Source organism: Tachysurus vachellii, chromosome 26, assembly GCF_030014155.1.
Source record: "Tachysurus vachellii isolate PV-2020 chromosome 26, HZAU_Pvac_v1, whole genome shotgun sequence".
NCBI classification, from domain to species: Eukaryota; Metazoa; Chordata; class Actinopteri; order Siluriformes; family Bagridae; genus Tachysurus; species Tachysurus vachellii.
This window is the reverse complement of record NC_083485.1, coordinates 13,242,772-13,266,561: the sequence shown is the minus strand read 5'-3', so window position 1 is coordinate 13,266,561 and position 23,790 is coordinate 13,242,772. Positions and strand designations below refer to the sequence as shown.

General features: G+C 38.5%; 1 protein-coding gene and 1 long non-coding RNA gene across 2 annotated transcripts; both read left to right on the top strand.

The window, feature by feature from the left end:
• The first annotated feature begins 1,478 nt into the window (after nt 1–1,478).
• Nucleotides 1,479–2,018, top strand: LOC132841288 (uncharacterized). Its single transcript, XR_009647892.1, has 3 exons — nt 1,479–1,560; nt 1,798–1,836; nt 1,975–2,018. It is a non-coding gene; the product is annotated as an uncharacterized LOC132841288 (long non-coding RNA).
• Nucleotides 2,019–2,798: 780 nt separating this feature from the next.
• On the top strand, nt 2,799–21,901 carry wdr36 (WD repeat domain 36). Its single transcript, XM_060863206.1, has 23 exons — nt 2,799–3,123; nt 4,190–4,217; nt 6,085–6,185; nt 6,756–6,873; nt 7,132–7,264; nt 8,791–8,845; nt 8,939–9,071; nt 9,462–9,637; nt 9,854–9,974; nt 10,088–10,153; nt 11,331–11,414; nt 12,439–12,593; nt 14,832–14,946; nt 15,034–15,199; nt 15,513–15,621; nt 15,747–15,826; nt 16,143–16,250; nt 16,768–16,865; nt 16,950–17,092; nt 17,191–17,307; nt 18,253–18,334; nt 18,430–18,617; nt 20,438–21,901. The coding sequence occupies exons 1-23, from the start codon at nt 2,968–2,970 to the stop codon at nt 20,585–20,587; spliced, it is 2,682 nt and encodes an 893-aa protein (XP_060719189.1). The 5' UTR covers nt 2,799–2,967; the 3' UTR covers nt 20,588–21,901.
• Nucleotides 21,902–23,790: the final 1,889 nt, after the last annotated feature.

Sequence of the window (23,790 nt, the reverse complement as noted above, 5' to 3'; positions counted from 1 at the left end):
GTATACAGCTAGTAAGTACAGTGAGTGCAGTTCTTAATGATACTTTGGGCATTTGTCAAAGAAATCTCCTGTAAGGCCAGGAGTTCATTTCCAGTAATAAGCTCAATCTGCCAAATCAGATCATGTAGGAGCCTCCAATTCTCATACAAAGGAAATGTCAAGTGTTTAAATTTGGAACCGAAATAAACCTCATAGAGGATCAGCATCATCTCAGCATGATGGTGTTAGATTGCAGGATTTTCACTGGGGAGTTCCCCTGGAACTTTACAGAAAAGAAGCAATATGTCACTTTATGGAAAATTCTTGTTTAAATTGGCTTATTTGTTTAAGTAAGGAATGAAACAACAAAATATGCTGTTATAGGAAAATAAACAACGGCGCATTAACGTGATACAGCCTGAGTTATAGTCACCACCCCAAAAGTTCATTATTTTCCTAGATCTTGACATCCCGGTGTGTCTTATTCCTTTTATTCCATAGCGATTTCTACATGCTTTTATTAATTCAATGATTTCAGACTTCAGATATTCAGTATCATTTCCATGAAAATTAGTAAAAAAAAAAAAAAAAAAAGAAAAGAAAAAGTGTCGTTCACTCAACAGCCTCTTTTTCCGACTGTCTTTTAATTAATAAGAGTTTTAAAAACACAGCTTGTCATGTTACTATCAAACCACAAATCCTGCTTAAGTTACATAAACATTTCCTTATAGACAACTTGCTAGATGTTACACTGTGATGTGTAGACTGACTTTGGCCAGTCAGATCTGAGCATTCGATAGCATTAGTGTTTTAATACTGTGAGAGTTTCAAAAGGCAGGATCCTTTATCCATGAACACAGCTAGTGTTTTCGTATACAATAACGGCATCTTAACAGTAAAACCTTCAGGTCAGGTCAGGATAAAAAAAAAAAAAACTAGACATGGTCATTTCTCTGACATCTTTGTGAAAGAATATATTGAGAAGAGATTAGATCAAGTCTATTTCATGTGGTGAAACCTATAGTGCCTTATCTGTTGGATGATTTTTTTTGAGTCACGTCTGCAATTTTACTCATACGATAGAATTTGGAGTCCATCTCTATTCGAATAATTCTGTGAATACGTTGTAAAACACCTATAGTCAAGTCAACAGAACAGAACATGGGGTTTTCGGCTTTTGAGTCATCAAATATATTAAGTCTGTTATGTGTAAGCATTTCTCTGGTGCCACAAAAAAGGGAAAAAAAAACAACAATGATAAACCAAGCTGATAATCTGAAGCAGTGAATTCGAACTGGGTTCTGTATAAAAGAAACTCCAGCACTCACCTCAAGTCATGATAAAGAGATGCTCAAGATGCAGAGGATCAGGATTGTTGGTAAGACATGAACCCTTGTTCAGATTTGTGTTTTGGTGCTTGGAGCTGAACTAAATTTGTGAATATGTATTTTTCTTCTGTTGACAGGGTTTTGCCTCGTTTTTGTACTGCTGGCTGTAAAGTCAGGCATGAGCATTCGGAATAAACGCTGTCTTCAGGAGGTGCACAAAGCGGCACATTATGTAATCAAACATTATGTGAATGTAAGTTCTTAACAGCATTCAGAATAATTCAGATATTTATTAAATATAACAGTTTTGGTTCAAGATATGAGTTAAAGATGAATACTAAATTATTTCCATTTCAGGGTGAGAGTAGATGATGATGAAATTTTTCTCTTAGTGGAGAAACTGTAATAAAATATTAACACCAGTGTATGTACAGCTTTTCCCATGTATGTTTACTATCAATCAATTTGTATAATTTAACTTTTCTTTTAGAAACTCAAAAGCAATTGTCGTAACCTAAACGTTAGCGAGGTAAGTCATTTTGTTTTTATAACAGTAATTGTAATATAAATTATAAGATGTTAATTTTATATTGATGTTTGACAGTCTATATGGTCGTGCATTCAATTTTCTTTTTTTTTTTCTTTTTTTTTTTTTTTTCTAACCCAGTTTTCAAAAAATACTACATGCATATTCAAATGGGCAAATTATCGGCAAACTGATCAATTAGGAAATATATCAGTGCTTCTGAAACAGAGTATGGTAAGGCTTTATCAGTTCATTCTTTTGTACTTTACTTTACTTGGTTTCTTTAATGACAAGCACTAAATCAGTTTTTATTTCATTTCACTTGACATTGCAGCGTAAGTACAACTGTTCAAAAAAGAGTTATAATCAAACGGCTTCCTGCAAAGAAGATTGCTTGAATTCGTTCCTGAACTGTTGGTGTGGATTTCTAGAATGGTCACCTAACTGATTCGATGACGTGATCTACCTGGTTTTTACTGCAAATGATTTGAACCAGTGTTTAACTCACCCTGCTCTTATGATCTTGACTTTAAAATATGATTCAGCTCATGAAGGATTTGGTCAATATCTGATGGCTGTGTGAGTTGTTGTGTGTTAATGCAGTGAAAACACTAACTTGTGTATGACTGTAGGTTACTGTGACTAATTAAGAATTTATTTATTCATTTTTAATACTTTATGACATTTTTTTTTTTTTTAACATATATGAGTTTGGATTCTTTTGTCTTTTTAATTTAATAATTCTGTCTTTTACACATTTCTTTCATTGTTTATTTCACTTGTATTTTATTTCATTTAATTATAGTGACTGAGTTGAATTGTTAATTTATTTTCAAGAAATAAAATGACATAAATATGTACAGTGTGTCCTTCCAAGTCCTTTTTTATTTGTCCACAACAAATACTTTTAATTCTTGAGGGTTTAAACACCTGCTAACTCTCCTACTGATGTTGGACAGTAGGAACTGATATAGTAGAACCGAAGCGCAACCCGGAACATTTTCATCGTAACTCCCCACATCAACAACGTTCGTGTGTTAAAGCGGTGGAGCTGCTTGATATTTTAGACATGTTTTAACTAAACGCTTTGTAGATACTGAAATCCAGGATTAGACACAGATACAGACATACAAAATGTCCGTGGTCGGAAAAAAAGGGAGCGTGATATTCTGTGGATTTAGAGCACTCGGGCTTTATTCCAATCATCTTCCACACGTGGTTCGTTTCCACAAGAAACACCGGGAGTTTTATGTGGTGACACCCGTTGGCCAGTGTTTCCACACCTACAATGTAAGTCAACTAAATAACAACAAAATAAAATAAATGATTAACATTAAAACGTTAATTATATCTAAATAATAATAACGTGAGGAGAACATGAAGGGGTGCAAAGTTTCTTCACCTGCAGAGAGAGAGAGAGAGAGATAGTATATACATATATTATTTTTATTAATTTTAAACTAATTGTTTATATTCATTCAGTTTTCTTATTTGTTCTTATTATATTTTTATATTATTGTTATTATTAATTTATTTTATTATTAGTTTTTCTTATTATATTTTTATATTATGTTTATATTATTATTATTATTATTATTATTATTATTATTCATTTATTTATTTGTATTTATCCCTATTTTTTCTTATTATTTTTATATTATTATTATTATTATTATTTTCATTTATTTTTATCCTTATTTTTTCTTTTTATTATATTTTATTATTTATTCATTTATTTTTAATGTTTTCCTTATTTTTTCTTATTATATTTTTATATTATGTTTATATGTTATTGTTATTATTAATTAATTTATTTATATTTATCCCTTTTTCTGCTTATATTATTATATTTTATATTGTATTTTTATTATTATTATTATTTATCCATTTATTACATTTTTTCTTATTTTTTCTATTTATTTTCTCTTTTATTATTATTATTATTATTATTATATTTTTATATTATATTTTATTATTATTATTATTATTATTATTCATTTATTTATTTTTATCCTTATTTTTTTATTATGATTATTATATTTTTATATTATTATTAATATTATTATTATTATGTATTTCTTTTTTTTTTTTCCCTCTCTCTCTCTCTTCTGTTTCCATACTTCTGTAAATGGGAATTGTTTAAAAGCTCTATAGAAATAAATTGAATTGAAACCTTTTCCAAGGCACTATAAGGGAATTGTTTTCACTCAGCTTTTGTAATGATGCTCAAATAAATGATTGAAGTAGATGAAAATGTTGCAGATTTTTCTTATCAGACCAAGTAAACTCGGTCAAACTCACAAAAATGAAACCTTTTTTTTTCTTTTAATGAATCTGATTTCTTTGTTTTCTGCAGGTGAAGAAACTTGGGATTGTGGCTGTCAGTAAGTAATACACAAGTATTTTAGTACAATGTTCAGTTGTTATATAGAGGGAGGTGTCTAAGGCCAAGCAGAAGGCATATGACGAGTTGTACACTAGGTTAGACACTAGAGAAGGAGAGAAGGACTTGTACAGGTTAGCTAGACAGAGGGATCGAGATGGGAAGGATGTGCAGCAAGTTAGAATTATTAAGGATAGAGATGGAAGGGTGCTCACAAGTGAGGAGAGTGTACAGAGGAGATGGAAGGAATACTTTGAGGAGCTGATGAATGAGGAAAATCAGAGGGAAAAAAGAGTAGAAGGGGTGAACTTTGTGGAACAGGAAGTAGATAAGATTAGAAAGGATGAAGTCAGGAAGGCCTTGAAGAGGATGAAAAGTGGAAAGGCAGTTGGTCCTGACGACATCCCGGTAGAGGTCTGGAAGTGTCTAGGAGAGGCAGCAGTGGAATTTTTAACTAGTTTGTTCAACAGGGTATTAGAAAGTGAGAGGATGCCTGAGGAATGGAGAAGGAGTGTGTTAGTGCCGATCTTTAAGAATAAGGGTGACGTGCAGAGTTGCAGCAACTATAGGGGGATAAAGTTGATGAGCCATACAATGAAGTTGTGGGAAAGAGTAGTGGAAGCTAGGTTAAGGAAGGTGGTGGAAATTTGTGAGCAGCAGTATGGCTTCATGCCCAGAAAGAGCACAACAGATGCAATTTTTGCTCTGAGAATGTTGATGGAGAAGTATAGGGATGGTCAGAGTGAGTTGCACTGTGTGTTTGTAGACTTAGAGAAAGCGTATGACAGGGTGCCAAGAGAAGAGCTGTGGTACTGTATGAGGAAGTCAGGAGTAGCAGAGAAGTATGTCAGAGTGGTGCAGGACATGTATGAGAGGAGCAGGACAGTGGTGAGGTGTGCTGTAGGTCAGACAGAGGAGTTCACAGTGGAGGTGGGACTGCATCAGGGATCGGCTCTGAGCCCCTTCCTGTTTGCTATAGTGATGGACCAGTTGTCAGAGGAGGTCAGACAGGAGTCTCCTTGGACGATGATGTTTGCAGATGACATTGTGATCTGTAGTGAGAGCAGGGAGCAGGTGGAGGAAAACCTGGAGAGGTGGAGGTTTGCGCTGGAGAGAAGAGGAATGAAAGTCAGTCGTAGTAAGACTGAGTACATGTGTGTGAATGAAAGGGAGGGAAGTGGAACAGTAAGGTTACAGGGTGAAGAGGTGAAGAAGGTACAGGAGTTTAAGTACTTGGGGACAACAGTCCAGAGTAATGGAGAGAGTGGGAAAGAAGTAAAGAAGCGAGTGCAGACAGGTTGGAGTGGGTGGAGAAAGGTGTCAGGAGTTCTGTGTGATAGGAAAATATCAGCAAGAATCAAGGGGAAGGTGTACAGGACAGTGGGGAGACCGGCCGTGCTGTATGGTTTAGAGACAGTGTCACTGAAGAAGAGACAGGAGTCAGAGCTTGAGGTAGCCGAACTGATGTTGAGATTCTCTTTGGGTGTGACAAGATTGGACAGGATTAGGAACGAGTACATCAGAGGGACAGCCCATGTTGGACGTTTGGGGGACAAAGTTAGGGAGGTGAGATTAAGATGGTTTGGACATGTTCAGAGGAGGGAGAGTGAGTATATTGGTAGGAGAATGTTGGACATGGAGCTGCCAGGCAGGAGGCAAAGAGGAAGGGAAAAGAGGAGGTATATGGATGTAATTAATGAGGATTTGAAGCTAGTGGGTGCAAGTGTTGAGGATGCAGAAGATGAGAGAGAGATGATTCGCTGTGGCGACCCCTGAAGGGAAAAGCCGAAAGAAGAAGAAGTTCAGTTGTTATATGATTTTTTGGTCTGTAATTAATTAAAACACTAAAAAACATTTTTATTGGCCAGGTAATGCTCTTCCTGAAGACATCGCCTATCTCGCTGCTGACCGATTGCTCGTCTACGCCGCGCATGGAAAAGTCATTTCAGCTTTTGCAAAGAACACAGAGGTAAAGTTCCTACTGCCTCGCTAACCACTTTAATTAAAATACCTGCACTTATCCAATCAGCCAATCACGTGTCTTTAATACATTTACATGCAGATACAGGACGAGTGATTCAGTTATTGTTCATGTTAAAACGAGGGAGGATAAAGTGACATTAATACGTAACATTCGATAGAGAACGGTACATCTGACATCTGAGCAGCAGTTTCTTGGCCAGAAACACCTTGTTTTTGATAAAGTTCACTAGAGACAGATCAGGCCAGACATGTTTGAGTTAAGAAGAAGGATACAGTAACTCAGATAACCATTATTTACAACAGCAGTGAGCAGAAAAGCATCTCACAATGCACAACATTGAGGTCAATAGGCTACATCAGCACAAGTCCACATCAGGTTCAATTTCTGTCACTGGAACTGATTAGAAAGATTAGAAAAACATGTCTTTTTATTTTCAGAAAGTCTTTAGATGCTGTGCTCTCAGATTATTTTCCAGGTCATTTTTTTTATCTTTAATTGTAATGTTTTGGATTCCTCCTCACAACCCCAGTAGCAGCCTGTTTAACTGCGTTTCAGGTTGTTCACACTTACGAAGGCCACCAAGCCGACGTCCATCTACTGCTTCCGTTTGGAGACCATTTAATATCCGTGGACAAGGACAATGCCGTCATTATCTGGGACGTGGAGTCAGAAGGTTTTCATAAAAAACATTTTTTACCCCTTAAAATAGCTTCCCTGGCTGCTTGTATACACCAGATTAACTGAATCTTTGCTTTTCATAATTTGAGCTTTCATACTGAACAGATTAATTGCAGTGTAAAAATCTGTTTAGATTCTTTCCATATAGATTGTGTCACTGTAATGAAATGTAAAAGTCTCCTTCATTTCACTGAGCCACAGATGCTGATTGTTTTAAACTCTAAAACGTGGTGTTTTTTCCCCTCACCTTTAGATATATACTTGCAGATTTCATTTAACAAATCCACGTTTGAAGTCGGGGCTGTTATGCACCCGAGCACCTACCTGAATAAAATCCTGTTCGGAAGCAGTCAAGGGAGCCTTCAGTTATGGAACGTCAAATCGAAGTAGGTTGTGTTTTTTTTTTTTTCCCTTCGTCTCATTTAACAGAAGTAGGTACATCAGGAATAAAACACAACAAGGTGGACTTTCAAGGAATAACAAGGAAGTTTTTATTGCCTCTATATAGGTTTTATTGCCCTTATACTGCAGCAGTGTGCCAACGATTTTACTTCTACGTTCATTAGAGGGAAAAACAGTCACACTTTTTATCCATTTATACTGTAACTACATTTGCTATAAATGTTGAAACAAATACCTGTTATTACATAACATCTCTACAGAGTTATTCTCTCAGAAGTCTTTTCTTTCTGTTGAATTTAGTGGAAAAAAAATATAATGTTCTCTGTACTGAAGAGTTTCCTCTGGTGGAAAGTGTCCAGTTACAAAACACTGACACTGGGGACTCTTTCTAAATGCTGATAAATATACACCTGTGTATATACATCTTTTTTTTTTTATCCAGCTGTGGTAGAACATGCAAACATCTGCACTTTATATATAACAGTCATAAATTTCTGCCAGTGGTCCGTATTCATGTATTTGTTATTTATTTATATATTTTTTTCCTTTGTGATTTTACAGATAATTGTATACAATTTTATTGTATTTTTATTCTAACATCTCAGTACAGCTTATTATTGTGTGTTTGTTATTATTGTGTATGGTTGTTATGGTTATTATTGTGTACGGTTGTTATTATTGTGTGTGTTTGTTATTATTGTGTATGGTTGTTATGGTTATTATTGTGTGTGGTTGTTATGGTTATTATTATTGTGTGTGGTTGTTATTGTGTGGTTATGGTTATTATTATTGTGTGTGGTTGTTATGGTGTGTGGTTGTTATTGTGTGGTTATGGTTATTATTATTGTGTGTGGTTGTTATGGTTATTATTATTGTGTGTGGTTGTTATTGTGTGTGGTTGTTATTGTGTGTGGTTGTTATGGTTATTATTATTGTGTATGGTCGTTATTATTGTGTGTGTTTGTTATTATTGTGTATGGTTGTTATGGTTATTATTATTGTGTGTGGTTGTTAATGTGTGTGGTTGTTATGGTTATTATTATTGTGTGTGGTTGTTATTGTGTGTGGTTGTTATTGTGTGGTTGTAATGGTTATTATTATTGTGTGTGGTTGTTATTGTGTGTGGTTGTTATGGTTATTATTATTGTGTGTGGTTGTTATTGTGTGTGGTTGTTATGGTTATTATTGTGTGTGGTTGTTATTATTGTGTGTGGTTGTTATGGTTATTATTATTGTGTGTGGTTGTTATTGTGTGTGGTTGTTATTGTGTGTGGTTGTTATGGTTATTATTATTGTTTGTGGTTGTTATTGTGTGTGGTTGTTAAGGTTATTATTATTGTGTGTGGTTGTGCATGTGACGGTTTGAATCGAATTCATTCAATAACTGCAGGTCATCAGTGTTTAAGAGGTTAAAAGCAGCGAGGCGACGATGATACCTGATTGGATGAGGAGGGCGAACTTGTTCTGTACAGATGTAATACAGCTGTGTCTTTCGTACCTTTTTCTTCAGCAAACTTTTGTTCACTTTTCCTGGCTGGGGCTCGGCAGTGACTGTTCTACAGCAGGTCTGTGTCGGTTTCTCTCGTGTCACATCTCTTCATTTCGACCTCTTTTTTGATTATTGTATAATCGAGTTTTCCCGATTTCCCATATTCTAGACTCCGGCAGTGGACGTGGTCGGCGTGGGCTTGGCTTCAGGACAGATCGTCATCCACAACATCAAATTTAACGAAACTCTGATGAAGTTTCAGCAAGATTGGGGTCCGATCACGGCCTTATCCTTTCGAACAGGTCATTTTGCTTTTGCACGCTCTCGGCGATAAGCAATTAAACACGTAAATAAATAATCAACAGCTTTACACTGAATCATGGTTATGAGCTTAAAGTTGAATTTTTTTTATAACAGCGTTTAAAAGAGCGACATGTACGTTTTTTTTTTCCTTTTATAGTTGCATTTAATGTTTAGGAACGTCTACAAAACTAATTTGTTCCCGTTAGCACTTGCATTATAACATCTATACCACCAGCCTCCCCCATCGTAACCAGAAGAGTTACAGCATCACTCCTGATGATAACACTGGAGACCTGTGATCATGTGAATTAGCTGTTGCTATAGAAACAAGTGTATTAGAAAAAGAACATCTGAACTAAACATATTCCACATTTCTTTCATCCATGTAGATGGGAATGCAGTGATGGCTGCAGGAAGCCCTGTTGGACACATAGGATTATGGGATTTGGAAGACAAGAAGCTGATTGGTCAGATGAGAGACGCACACACCACGGCGATAGCTGGTCTCACCTTCCTGCACGGCGAACCTCTGCTCCTTACTAACGGAGCTGATAACGCCATTCGGGTTGGTTTCATTCCTGATGACCGAGAATATTTTATTGCATTGTAGTCCTTTTGGAATTTGCTTCCTTGTAAGATATTAGACGTTATACGCCTCTGCACTAGTAATGATCTTTTTCATATGTGCTACTGCAGACCATGTTTTTGGATTTAGCTACGGTGTTTTCTGTTCTAGTGTACGTCTCTCATGGTTGTCCATGATCATTTTGTCGCTCTGTAGGTTTGGATTTTTGACGTAGCGGGAGGTGAAGGACGTCTGTTGAGATTTCGGATGGGTCACAGCGCCCCGCCCACCATGATCAAACACTACGACCAGAGCGGGCAACACATCCTCAGCGCCAGTAGGAGCTTTTTGACAGTTTCATCATTTGCTCTGTCAATGTAAAAAAGATCGAGAGAGAAAATAGAAATTCATTTCGTTCGTAACAGCATGATCTGTGTGTCGTCTTTCCAGGCCAAGACGGCTCACTGCAGTCTTTTTCTACTGTTCATGAAAGGTTTAACAAGAGTCTGGGACATGGTAAGACTTTTTTTTTTTTTTTTTTTTTTTGGCTGAACGAATGGACAGAATAAAAGGCTTCAGACTCCTTCAGCTATACTGGCACATTATTTCTTTTAATCCTGAGAGATTTTAGTAAAATGTATGCTATAGGTACATGATTATATTAATCATAGACCGTGTATAGATCTGTTGAGGAATTTCCACCAAACAAGTTCCCGTTTTTATTTACGCCACAGCAGCTATAAACAAGTCCCTCCTGTGTCCCTATTGGGTCGCTCCTGGGTCGCTCCTGTGTCCCTCCTGTGTCCCTATTGAGTCCCTCCTGTGTCCCTATTGGGTCGCTCCTGGGTCGCTCCTGTGTCCCTATTGGGTCCCTATTGAGTCCCTCCTGTGTCCCTATTGGGTCGCTCCTGGGTCGCTCCTGTGTCCCTATTGGGTCCCTATTGAGTCCCTCCTGTGTCCCTATTGGGTCGCTCCTGGGTCCCTCCTGTGTCCCTATTGGGTCCCTCCTGTGTCCCTATTGGGTCCCTCCTGTGTCCCTATTGGGTCCCTGCTGGGTCCCTGCTGGGTCCCTCCTGGGTCCCTCCTGTGTCTCTCCTGGGTCCTTCCTGGGTCCCTCCTGTGTCCCTCCTGTGTCCCTCCTGTGTCCCTCCTGGGTCCTTCCTGGGTCCTTCCTGTGTCCCTCACCAGCCTTTTTTCCCCTCCTTCTCATGCCAATAGTAAAACTCATCTTTTCACCCAGAAGCTAAAACCCCTTGAAGTCCTGAGAATTTTGCCATAGCAGAAACTTCACCATATCAGCGATGATAAGTGTTTATATGTTAAATGCCAGCAGCTTTTTATCAATGTATTATTATTATTACAGGTTTATTAATACAAGCCCCTGTGTGACTGGTTACTATAGAAACAATTACCTTTTAAAACATACGTCAATATTAATATAAACCTGTGATTTAGCTTTTGAGCTGGAACAAATATCTGAGCCGGTGTAAATTATTAAACACTTTTGTCCAACACTTGGACGATACGGAGTACACGAGTATAAAGAAGTTCTGGTTATTTCTATTTTCCTATAGAATTAGTTGATGGTGGTCTGTGAGGCTCACATGACGACGAGGGTCACAACCAAAACCATGCTTTTCAACCATCGAGCTCTGAACAAATTAATGATACAGATTTTTTTTTTTAAATCCAGGGTCTTTTACCAAGAAGAAAGCCAAAAAGAAGGGGGCGACGTTTGACACGGCAAAACTTCCACCCATCACCACTTTTGCATCAGGTGAGCGCTCCATCTTTATTCCTTCCATCTAACTAATATATTTTCCCTTATAATACTTTTTCCCTTTGTAGCATTTTACATAACCTTTAGCGTAATTTTTTTTTTGCGGCGCTTAGAAGAACTCTGACTTATCGTTGTGGTTAGATCGTTAAAGATTACCGTGTTACTGTAAATGCTCGATTTTTATCTCGCGCATTATTAGAAAGCACATTCATAAAGTTTTGTGGAGGTTTATGAAGTCTTTTGGGAAGTGAATTAACCGGAAGTAAATAAGACGATAACATTTTCTGGGAGTGGAAGCAGCCAAAATTGTACCTTGCAAAATTTTAATCCAATAAATTATGTGAAATGTAGCTATTACTTGTGTTATAAAGCATTTGTACAGTTTTTCGCTTCGAAAACCTTTATCTTAATAATTTTGCAGTATTTATCGTTACTGATGTCAGCTTAGATTAGTTTAACTAAATTCATATAAATGATAACAGGCTAAATTCTTTAATAAAGCTAATTAATGTTAGCAGCCAGTCAGCAAATCAGATTCTCAACACACTTTTTCAAATGATATAGAATTCAAGCCTCATTTCACTTTTATTTTTTACATTTTTTTCAAGATTGATTGTTATTTATTGCTTTCTTTATGACTTTGATGAAATATAACTGTGTACCATCAGCAACCCAGGTTAGAAGCCAGTATTGGGTCATTTACCACTTTAACCAGCGCTGTTATAAGGTCATGTTATAAAATCATGAAAAACTCTTAACCTGCAAAGAAGGAAAATAAACTCTTTTTTTAAAATAGGAAGAATCTTTAATAATCAGTCCATGGGGATATTATTCTCTGTAAAAATGGTCATATTACATAGAACTTGAACTAAAAGTCCTAAATCCTGCAGTCAGAAGATTTATAAAGCGCTTATGAATATGTCAGGAACTTTCATTTAAATTCTGCATGTACATTGTTGATGATACTGAATTTATGTCCAAGATATATTATTGCATGTTGGCTGTGTGTGTGTGTGTATAGAAACTGCACGTCAGGGTGACTGGGATGGCATTGTGGCTTGCCACCAGGGTTTTGTAGTGAGCACAACTTGGAATTATCGGAAAGGCTCTATGGGGGCTCACAGGCTGGAACCGAAGCGTTTCAACAAGAACCGCGCTCTCAGCGTTCATGCTACGGTCTGTGTGTCTATCTGTGTGTCTATGTGTGTAAGTGTCTGTGTGTGTGTGTAAGTGTCTGTGTGTTTGTGTGTGTGCAGGTGTCTGTGTGTGTGTGTGTGTGTGTGTGCAAGTGTCTGTGTGTGTGTGTGTGTGTGCAAGTGTCTGTGTGTGTGTGTGTGTGTGTGCAAGCAAGTGTCTGTGTGTGTGTGTGCAAGTGTCTGTGTGTGTGCAAGTGTCTGTGTGTGTGCAAGTGTCTGTGTGTGTGCAAGTGTCTGTGTGTGTGCAAGTGTCTGTGTGTGTGCAAGTGTCTGTGTGTGTGCAAGTGTCTGTGTGTGTGTGCAAGTGTCTGTGTGTGTGTGCAAGTGTCTGTGTGTGTGTGCAAGTGTCTGTGTGTGTGTGCAAGTGTCTGTGTGTGTGTGCAAGTGTCTGTGTGTGTGTGCAAGTGTCTGTGTGTGTGTGCAAGTGTCTGTGTGTGTGTGCAAGTGTCTGTGTGTGTGTGCAAGTGTCTGTGTGTGTGTGCAAGTGTCTGTGTGTGTGTGTGTGCAAGTGTCTGTGTGTGTGTGCAAGTGTCTGTGTGTGTGTGTGCAAGTGTCTGTGTGTGTGTGTGCAAGTGTCTGTGTGTGTGTGTGCAAGTGTCTGTGTGTGTGTGTGTGCAAGTGTCTGTGTGTGTGTGTGCAAGTGTCTGTGTGTGTGTGTGCAAGTGTCTGTGTGTGTGTGTGCAAGTGTCTGTGTGTGTGTGTGCAAGTGTCTGTGTGTGTGTGTGCAAGTGTCTGTGTGTGTGTGTGCAAGTGTCTGTGTGTGTGTGTGCAAGTGTCTGTGTGTGTGTGTGCAAGTGTCTGTGTGTGTGTGTGCAAGTGTCTGTGTGTGTGTGTGCAAGTGTCTGTGTGTGTGTGTGCAAGTGTCTGTGTGTGTGTGTGCAAGTGTCTGTGTGTGTGTGTGCAAGTGTCTGTGTGTGTGTGTGTGCAAGTGTCTGTGTGTGTGTGTGCAAGTGTCTGTGTGTGTGTGTGTGCAAGTGTCTGTGTGTGTGCAAGTGTCTGTGTGTGTGCAAGTGTCTGTGTGTGTGTGTGTGCAAGTGTCTGTGTGTGTGTGTGCAAGTGTCTGTGTGTGTGTGTGTGTGTGTGCAAGTGTCTGTGTGTGTGTGTGCAAGTGTCTGTGTGTGTGTGTGCAAGTGTCTGTGTGTGTGTGTGTGTGCAAGTGTCTGTGTGTGTGTGTGTGCAAGTGTCTGTGTGTGTGTGTGTGCAAGTGTCTGTGTGTGTGTGTGTGCGCAAGTGTCTGTGTGTGTGTGTGCGCAAGTGTCTGTGTGTGTGTGTGCGCAAGTGTCTGTGTGTGTGTGTGCGCAAGTGTCTGTGTGTGTGCGCAAGTGTCTGTGTGTGTGTGTGCGCAAGTGTCTGTGTGTGTGTGTGCGCAAGTGTCTGTGTGTGTGTGTGCGCAAGTGTCTGTGTGTGTGTGTGCGCAAGTGTCTGTGTGTGTGTGTGCGCAAGTGTCTGTGTGTGTGTGTGCGCAAGTGTCTGTGTGTGTGTGTGCGCAAGTGTCTGTGTGTGTGTGTGCGCAAGTGTCTGTGTGCGCAAGTGTGCGCGGGTGTGTGTGGGTGTCTGTGTGTCTGTGTGCGCATGTGTCTGTCTGTGTCTGTCTGTGTCTGTCTGTGTGTCTGTGTCTGTGTGCGCAAGTGTCTGTGTCTGTCTGTGTCTGTCTGTGTCTGTCTGTGTCTGTCTGTGTGTGTCTGTGTGTGTCTGTGTGCGCAAGTGTCTGTGTCTGTGTGTGTCTGTCTGTGTGTGTCTGTGTGTGTCTGTGTGTGTCTGTGTCTGTGTGTGTCTGTGTCTGTGTGTGTGTGTCTGTGTTTCTGTGTCTGTGTCTGTCTGTGTCTGTCTGTGTCTGTCTGTGTCTGTCTGTGTGTGTCTGTGTGTGTGTCTGTGTGTGTGTCTGTGTCTGTGTGTGTCTGTGTTTCTGTGTCTGTGTCTGTCTGTGTCTGTCTGTCTGTGTCTGTCTGTGTGTTTCTGTGTCTGTCTGTGTGTGTCTGTCTGTCTGTGTCTGTCTGTGTGTCTGTGTCTGTCTGTCTGTGTCTGTCTGTCTGTGTCTGTGTGTGTGTCTGTGTCTGTGCCTGTGTGTGTCTGTGCCTGTGTGTGTCTGTGCCTGTGTGTGTCTGTGCCTGTGTGTGTCTGTGTGTGTGTCTGTGTGTGTGGTGTTAATTGTTCAACGTAAAGTATAAATTAGTTTCTTAAATTTCTTTGCTGAATCCTGAAATTCTTGCCTCTCCAGGCTGTAGATGTCACTTCCTGTGGGAACTTTGTTGTGATCGCTCTGTCTTCAGGACACATAGACGTCTATAACATGCAATCGGGTCTCCATAGAGGACAGTATGGACAAGACCGAGGTCAGCTGATGTGTGACATCACTTCCTGCCACACTGCATTACTCTTACTCCTGTAGACAGCTCATGTTCTGCGTGATGTATTTACAGCGCATTCGGGGCCAGTTCGAGGCGTCTCGGTGGACGCTCTGAATCAGCTGACGGTCAGCGCCGGTGCCGACGGTCTGCTGAAGGTGTGGAAGTTCAAATCGAAAGAACTCTTAAACACACACAGCCTGCAAGCGTCACCAGCTTCCACACTCTTACACAGAGACAGGTGAGAGCCGGCAGCTTCAGGCTGTCGCTTTGGGCTCAAAGAATCTCGTTCTGTAATAAATTATTTATTTATTTTAATTTTAATTTTTTTATTTATTTGAAAGGGACAATGCACATCAATCAACATTGTTTTGTTTACACTCAAAATGTAAATGTGCCAGAATTAGCTGAAGAGCTATTTTTCATCTGCAGTCCCTTGGCAGGTCAACACAGTATCATAGCACAAAAATTAAATACACGAAAAACACAAAATAGATAATAATAAATACAATAAAAAAATTCTCTGGTGTATTAATGACGATTTTTTTTCTCAGCGGGATGCTAGCGGTTGCTCTTGATGACTTCACTGTCAGTATCTTCGACATGGAGATGAAGCGGATTGTACGTCACTTCTCTGGCCAGCGTGGGCAGATTAATGATATGGTGAGGGATTTTTTTTCGCTCACAAAAGGTCATGGTATTTCTGCACTCCTTGGGTTTGTACATGCATTTGTGTACTAATCGTAATCTTTTTCCTTGTTTTCCACCTATTTTTATTACCTGTACAGACTTTCAGCCCGGACGGACGATGGTTGATAACGGCCTCCATGGACTGTACCATCAGGACCTGGGACCTACCATCTGGCAGGTAAGACCCTCAGTGGCGTTTTCTCGGGCTTCGTCCCGGCAGACCTTGACGACTCCAGCGCCTGCAGCTCTGAGGCAGGGGAAGACCAGGTTTTACTCATTTTCGCTTTCTGAATGATTTACTCTGCCTGATTTTGCACGATGACCTTTTTGTTGAGTCCGGTGCAATCGCCTCTACAGATAAGGTTTATCTTGTTTAGCTTCAAATAGCGATGCTTTATCAGTTATGCTTGTGGCCTTGTGGTTAGCACATTTTCCCCCTTGCTTTCTCTCTCGCTTGCTGTTGTTTCATGCTCGCTTTCACTTTCTCTGTGCAGTTTGGTCGACTGTTTCCTGGTAGACACGGCAGCCGTGAGTGTCAGCTTCTCTCCCACGGGGAATGTCCTTGCCTCCGCCCATGTAGACACTCTGGGTATTTACCTATGGTAAGAAAACTTAGCTGAGCATTTTATTTAAGGGTCCAAGCATGGCTCCATCTTCTTCCTTTTTTCACCATCTTTTTTCTCTTGTCCTTTTTTCCTCCTTTTCTCGATCCCCGTGTTTATAAATTGTGATTTAAATCAAAAACGTATTTCTTTGACATGGAAAAATTTGCAATTGAATTTTCTTGTTTGTTGAAAATTACCCTATTCAATTGAAATCATTTTTCCCCCCTTTGATTAGCATGATTTTGGTTTTAACAATATCTGTACATCCCTGGAACAAAATAGTCCTAAATTCTGTCCCAGTGTGATGGCAGCATGTGGTATAATCTGTGTGGGCTGGGTTTGTCTGACGCAATCTTGTCATGTTTTGTCTAATTTAGACTAAATTAGAATTGCTTTTGTTGCTGTTCAATAGGAAACATAACAAGCAATAAAATAAACATTTAAGGGCCCAGCATGGATACCTGAGGTTCAACCTTACTTTAAACTTTAACTTTATTTAAACTTTGCGTCCCAGGTCCAATACCACATTGTGTAGTTTGGTGTCATTGCGCCCTCTACCTGCAGACTATGAACCTACAGTGGTCATGCTGCCCGGCACCTGTCCGAGTAAAGGTGAGTGTTTTGTCTGGGTCTTCTCACAATCAGCCCCCCATCATTACACATGCTGAGATCTAAACCTGTGACTAACACAAACAGATGAAGAAGAGGATGTTTTGGAACCCGAGAGCTCGGAAATGGACGAGTATGTGTCCCCTGCGCAGCTGGATGAACAGCTGGTCACTCTTTCTTTGTTGCCTGATTCCCGATGGAAGAATCTTCTCCATTTGGACATTATTAAGGTATGTGTGGATATGCTTAGGTTAGAATTATTTTTCTTTGATTATCTTGTTTGTTTTTTGTTGTTGACCCAATCAACACACGCATTTGTTTTCAACAGAAAAGAAACAAGCCGAAAGAACCCCCTAAAGTGCCCAAAGCATCCCCTTTTTTCATCCCAACTGTTCCTGGACTCGTCCCTCAGTTCGTCCTTCCTGATACATCATCGGAAGCACAGGTGACCACATGATCACTGCACTCTCATTTTTAAAAATCAGGATTTTTTGCTGCTAAAATGAAACATTCTGGAGAGGGATTTGGCATTTGTGTATGTATATATATTTTATCTGCATCATGTTATACAAGAGGGGGTCACGGTGGCTTAGTGGTTAGCACGTTCGCCTCACACCTCCAGGGTTGGGGGTTCGATTCCCGCCTCCGCCTTGTGTGTGTGTGGAGTTTGCATGTTCTTCCCGTGCCTCGGGGGTTTCCTCCGGGTACTCCGGTTTCCTCCCCCGGTCCAAAGACATGCATGGTAGGTTGATTGGCATCTCTGGAAAATTGTCCGTAGTGTGTGATTGCGTGAGTGAATGAGAGTGTGTGTGTGCCCTGTGATGGGTTGGCACTCCGTCCAGGGTGTATCCTGCCTTGATGCCCGATGACGCCTGAGATAGGCACAGGCTCCCCGTGACCCGAGGTAGTTCGAATAAGCGGTAGACAATGAACGAGTGAGTGAATGTTATACAAGATGAAGGAGAAGCAGTGTGAGCTCTTTACCACAGATCACATGCGCTCTACAGTCTACACTCCTATTGGTAGTCACTACAATGAGTCGCTTCGTATTTGCATAGTTCCAGTGTTCTTTACTTTGTCGTGCCTCTGGACATGACAACATCTAATCATCAGTGGTTGCTGTGATATTTTTGTCAGGACACATTGATTTTACCTTTAGGGAAAGAGACTCCATTGTCAGCACTTTGTAACAGTTGTCAGTGTAGGTTTTCCTCCATGGTAAAGTCTTCATAAGAGTTTTCAATCTGTGTCTGTTTTGGTCTTATTAATGTTTACAGAGAAAAAAGAAGAAGCTGATTAAGTAATATTTATATACATAAGATAATATTAAGTGTTATATTAATTTCTCCTCACTTATCACATGCCCACTTATCATCTTTCTTTTTTATAGTCCAAGGTGTTCAACATTGGCGTTCTGGCCCAAAAGTCTAATTTCTACCTCCAGCTAGAAGAAGCGCTAGACAGCAATCTCTGTAAGGCCAATACCTTTCATTATGGTTCTGTCTGAATACAGCACACACAACCAACTCAAACGTTTTTATTTTTTATTTTTTACTTATTGTTTCAGATGAGGCAGCAGTGAGGCACTTGAAGGAGTTGGGACCTTCTGCTATTGACATGGAGCTACGAAGCTTGGCACCGGATATGGGTGGAAATGTTAGTGTTATGCAGAGCTTCCTCAGGATGATCAGCAGCATGCTGAGGCAGAAGCAAGACTTCGATCTGGCACAGGCCTATCTAGCCCTCTTCCTGAAGGTGTGTGTTTTTTTTATATGTTTACGTAAAACATTCGAACTTGATTAAATCTCCTGACTATGTAATAACACTTACTACTTGCAATATAGCGATTCCATTCTTTAAACTTACAATATAAAATCAGGTGCAGCTGATTTTTTTTATTGTAAGACTTAGCCAGCAGATGGCAGCAGAGTTTAACGAAACATAACCATATCTTCTATTATACTGATTACTAACTACTTTCTTCTATAGAAGAAACACAGACACTTTAACTGTATAGACCACAGGTAAATTATTGATGGCTAATTAATCAAACCTGTAAAACGATTTCAATTACATAAAATTTATTTTTTTGTTCTTTCTTTTTTTTTGTTTTAAACCCAGAATAAACGTTCTATATATTTGTAAGAACAATGTTAGCCTCACTGATCGTACTCCATTTTTTGTGCACATTGCATCTGAACTGTTTTTCTTTGTAGACTTTTCTGGCCACTTTCCAAGCTTCAGAATCATGATGGTTAAAGTCTAACTGAATATAGAAAGCATACTTTTAGAAAATCTCTTTCCCGAACCGTCTATAGCAGGGGTCGGCAACCTTAAACACTCAAAGAGACATTTGGACCCGTTTCCCACAGAAAAAAAAACACAGGGAGCCACAAAACCCTTTTGACATCTAAAATGAAGAGAACACCGCATATATCGTTTTTTACCTTTATGGAAAGTATAGAAAAAACTGTAGTGTGTTGCATTTATGAAATCAATGAACTGCTACAGAGTAAACGAAATTTTATTTCTGCAGGCAAACAAAAATATTTTGAACAGTTTGAACTAACCTTAAAAAAAAGACGCTGGGTTGAAGGTTACTTTCAAATAAAATGTTCAATGTCTAATTGAATCCTCTTCGTATTCATGACCAGGGCTCTCAAGTTTTGAAGACAGGCAAGCGTGACATCTCCAACCCCCCCGCAACCCCAATTTTTTTCATTGGTTGGTGCGTTAAATCTTACCCAGATAGTGCTATTTTCTTTTTGGCTATTGTTTAGCCTATTTTTTTTGATTGGCTGATGTCAGGCTCGACTAAGATCTGAGACGCGCTTGGTTCCTGCCCGGTTCCATAGAGACAGCGGTGCAGACAGATACATTTTGGGCGCTGCGGCTTATTAAATGTATGATAAATAGTCAAAAAGTTTTTCTGCGTGAGTAATACGATGTGTGGCGGGAGAGCGTGACAAAAGACCGAAATACGTGACTGTCACTCTCAATGCTTGACACTTGACAGTCTTGCATGACATCAAAATTTTAACTTGCCGGCTGCAGCAAACCAAACACGCGTCTGCTTCTGTGTGTCGGATTTCGCAAGTCGGCAGTTATGACGCATATTTTGAGCGACAAAAAAATTAAACACGGTTTATTTTAATGTTACAAGAGCATCATAATCTTAGAATTTAGAATTACATTTAAAAAAAAAAACTACCTAACTAAAATAAAATAAATTTTAATTAAATATTTATTTTCCAAATCTACAGGGAGCCGCAGCAGTGGGATGAAAGAGCCACTTGCGGCTCCGGAGCCGCGGGTTGCCGACCCCTGGACTATAGAAATGTATAATTATATTGTTATAGTGTTAGTTAATTAAATAGTATTAAATAATATGTTGTTGAGGTACATTTTTACATGCATGTATATTAAGTTCTGTATTAACCAATCAGATGCTGTTATGTCACTGAGAGCACAACAATATGTGTGTGTGTGTGTGTGTGTGTATATATATAATATATATATATATATATAGTCTTCTCCATATGTTCTGACATTTCCGGTCTTTCCTTTCTTTTTAGATTCACCTGAGGTTGATTGCAGAGCAACAGGTCCTCATGCAGGAGACGGAGAATGTTCTCGAACTGTTAGATAGGACGTGGACCTCCATACAGACTCTCCTCAACCAGAACATGTGTCTTCTGTCCTACATCAAGAGTGCGCTGTTGTAGACGCCTGATTCCTCCACTGCCTTCAAATAGATTTTTTTTTTAACGTGATGATATTATTTACGATTCTTGTTGTATTACATTTACTTTGAATGAATACAACTGCTTAAAATACATTGTATAAAAAATCTCTGGCTTTATTTGTTTACTTTCACTAGAAAGCTAGTTTACATTTTAACAAGGATTCTAGAAAGCCAACAATCATTCATTTAATTTATACTGTGTAGTCACTGGATAATTAACAACCGCTTTTAAGCTAGTTAAAATAAAAGCGTCCCCAGGGTCCGTTGTTCCGTAACACATGACAAAGAGACACTGTTCTCCAGCTATATAGCATATAATGGGAAGCTGAAAACAATGTTCCCAGCTCTGTATTCTATTAATATGACATGGGTGACATGTAGGAACTCATCAGAGTCGTCCCCCCCCCCCAGCCCGTCGTCTTTCTCTTTCTCCCTGTTAAAAGAAGAGAATGAGAAGAATGAGAGTATGAATCCTGACTACATTCAATCTTTTGAAAAGTTTACTTAATGCGAGTTAACAATATCAAACTGGTGAGCATAGGACCCTTTCGATATGGAAATGGCCCTGTATAGATACTCATTGATTAACTCATTGATTAATTTGGATGGATGATAACAACCTTCTGAGCCTACCAGTAGCTGCAACATGCCCCCCCCCCCCCCCATATGACCATATCTATGGGCTCATTAACCACTGATAACGTACATTCAATCGAGTGATAACATTCGAAGATACTACATTTTATAAATTTTTTTATAGCCAATTATAGTTTCAAGCTAACAGGCAAACGTCTAGGCTCTGCTGTGATAGTAGAATGTTAGGCTAACGTGCTGCATAAACTAGCAGCCAAGTGAGCTAATGTTTTATTGTGCAAACCAGTTGTCAAGCTAACAAGCAGGCTAACTAAAATGAAAATAGCTATTATCTTGAATAAACAATTAGACAATGTGGCCTGTAACTAGCTCATATTTGGCTACATGTTGTATTGTGGTATTTAAAAGCATAGGTAGGTTTGCTAACAAGGGTTAGCCGTCAGACAGAATAATTCAAATCGTCTGCAAATTGATTCTTGTTTATCTATTTTTACTTGGTTTTCACATGAAAATAAACATTTCAACAGATTATCATCTTAAACAGCATACAAGTAATTTGCCTACATTTTTGATCAAGACTTTTGTATTGTTTGTATGAACATTTTTCCTCAAACAGATAAAACAGTACCAGTGGGTTACAAAAATGCCCTTGTTCCCAATTACATCCACCAAAAAATATTAAATAAATATTTCTTCAATATACTTGCTGCATGTGTGTGATTACTATAAAGAAGTGTTTCAACACGTTTACCACAACTGAGAAATGAACATAAACCTTTTTAATTTAAAATCCCTTCTAATGGATGTCTAAGGGCAATTTTTGAAGTCTGCCAAACATTTAATAAACACTAAAATTATCTAACACAAATTCAAACCTGTGTCTTCTGACACTGAAAATGCTTTTGGGGGATGAGAAAGAAAAAAAAATCTTATTCCAGCAGTTTTCTTTCCAACAAACGCGTCTATTTATAAAGAATTACATCTCTGAAAGGATGGATTAAAAAGGTTAAAAGTGATGAGTTCTAGAAATTCTAGAAACATTCTAGAAAATGGTTTTTATTTCCCTTTTTATTGACAAAATTCAGTGTCTGTCCTTAGAATCCCATTATGAGGTTAGATATTTTCTATTCTTTTCCCTCTTCAAAGAAATCTTAATTCTTCTTTTGTCATGTTATGAACACTAGAGTTTTCTTTTCCAGGAAACAAAAGCACCCATTGGCAGTAATGCTTCACATATCTTGTGTACACAAGCTTCAGCATCCTGAAGGCTAAAATCTGATCTCTGGTTTTTTGCACTTCTATGTAGCAGAATATCAAACTTTTTCCAGAACAAATTACAGAAATGTCAGAAATATTGTCTTCTTCTATGGTTATTTACACCTGTGTTTATTTCACCTTTATCTTTATCTGCAGTTAAATGAAGGAACAGCTTGTGCTTGGGCAGGAGAAGGAGAAAGTGCTTGACCTGTTAGAGAGGACAGAACATGTGTCTTTTCTTGTACATCGAGAACATGTGCACATGAGATACAGAGAGATTAGATTCGATAAAATGCTGAAGTATTCCTGTAAGCAATCTAAGGCAAACTGCATATTCATATTCCAAAAAAAGCTCTCATGTGGGTGTGTGGATGGATAAGCTTGGAGCTGTGTGTGTGTGTGTGTGTGTGTGTGTGTGTGTGTGTGTGTGTGTGTTGTGAGGATACATGCAGGTTGATATTTGGTAAGGATCAGGTCTAGAACAGATGGGCCACACTGTGTAGGGAAGCTCCAGAGCAGTTGTCCAAGCCAAGACAGACTAGAGTCCACAAAGGGAGGGAGGCTTCAAGCTTGCTCTCACTAGTGTTTACTCAAACTGCTAGGTAAAGCAGAAGATATTTTCCCATTTGGTTTGATTCTGTAGCTGTATTCCCTAACTGTAAAAACCTTTAAAACTTTTAAAGCATTACCTTTTAAATATTTACACTGTATGGATTACCTTTAATAACCCTTGTCATTCATTCTGCAGAGAAATGCCAGGATACACAAATAAAACATTAATGTTAGATCTGAGATAGATCTGATTTTATTTGGATTAATCCATTTGATTGCATTATTTAATTGTAATACAGTACATGATTACATGTTTACAAATTATTTGTTTATTTTCTTCACGTTCCCAAGTGTGATTTTTTTACATATGAATTATTATTATTATTATTATTATTATTATTATTGTTGTTGTTGTTGTTGTTGTTGTTGTTGTTGTTGTTGTTATTATTATTGTTGTTATTATTATTATTATTATTATTTTATAATTATTATTTATTATTATTAATATTATTATTAGTAGTAGTAGTAGTATTATTGTGGTTGTTGTTGTTGTTGTTGTTGTTGGTATTGTTATTATTATTATTATCATAATCATCATCATTATCATCATCATCATCATCATTATTAATATTAATATTATTTATATTATTATTGTTGTTATTATTGTTGTTATTATTTATTATTATTATTGTTGTTATTATTTATTGTTGTTGTTGTTGTTGTTGTTGTTATTATTATTATTATGACATGCTATGGCTTCATGCCCATGAGATTAGAGCA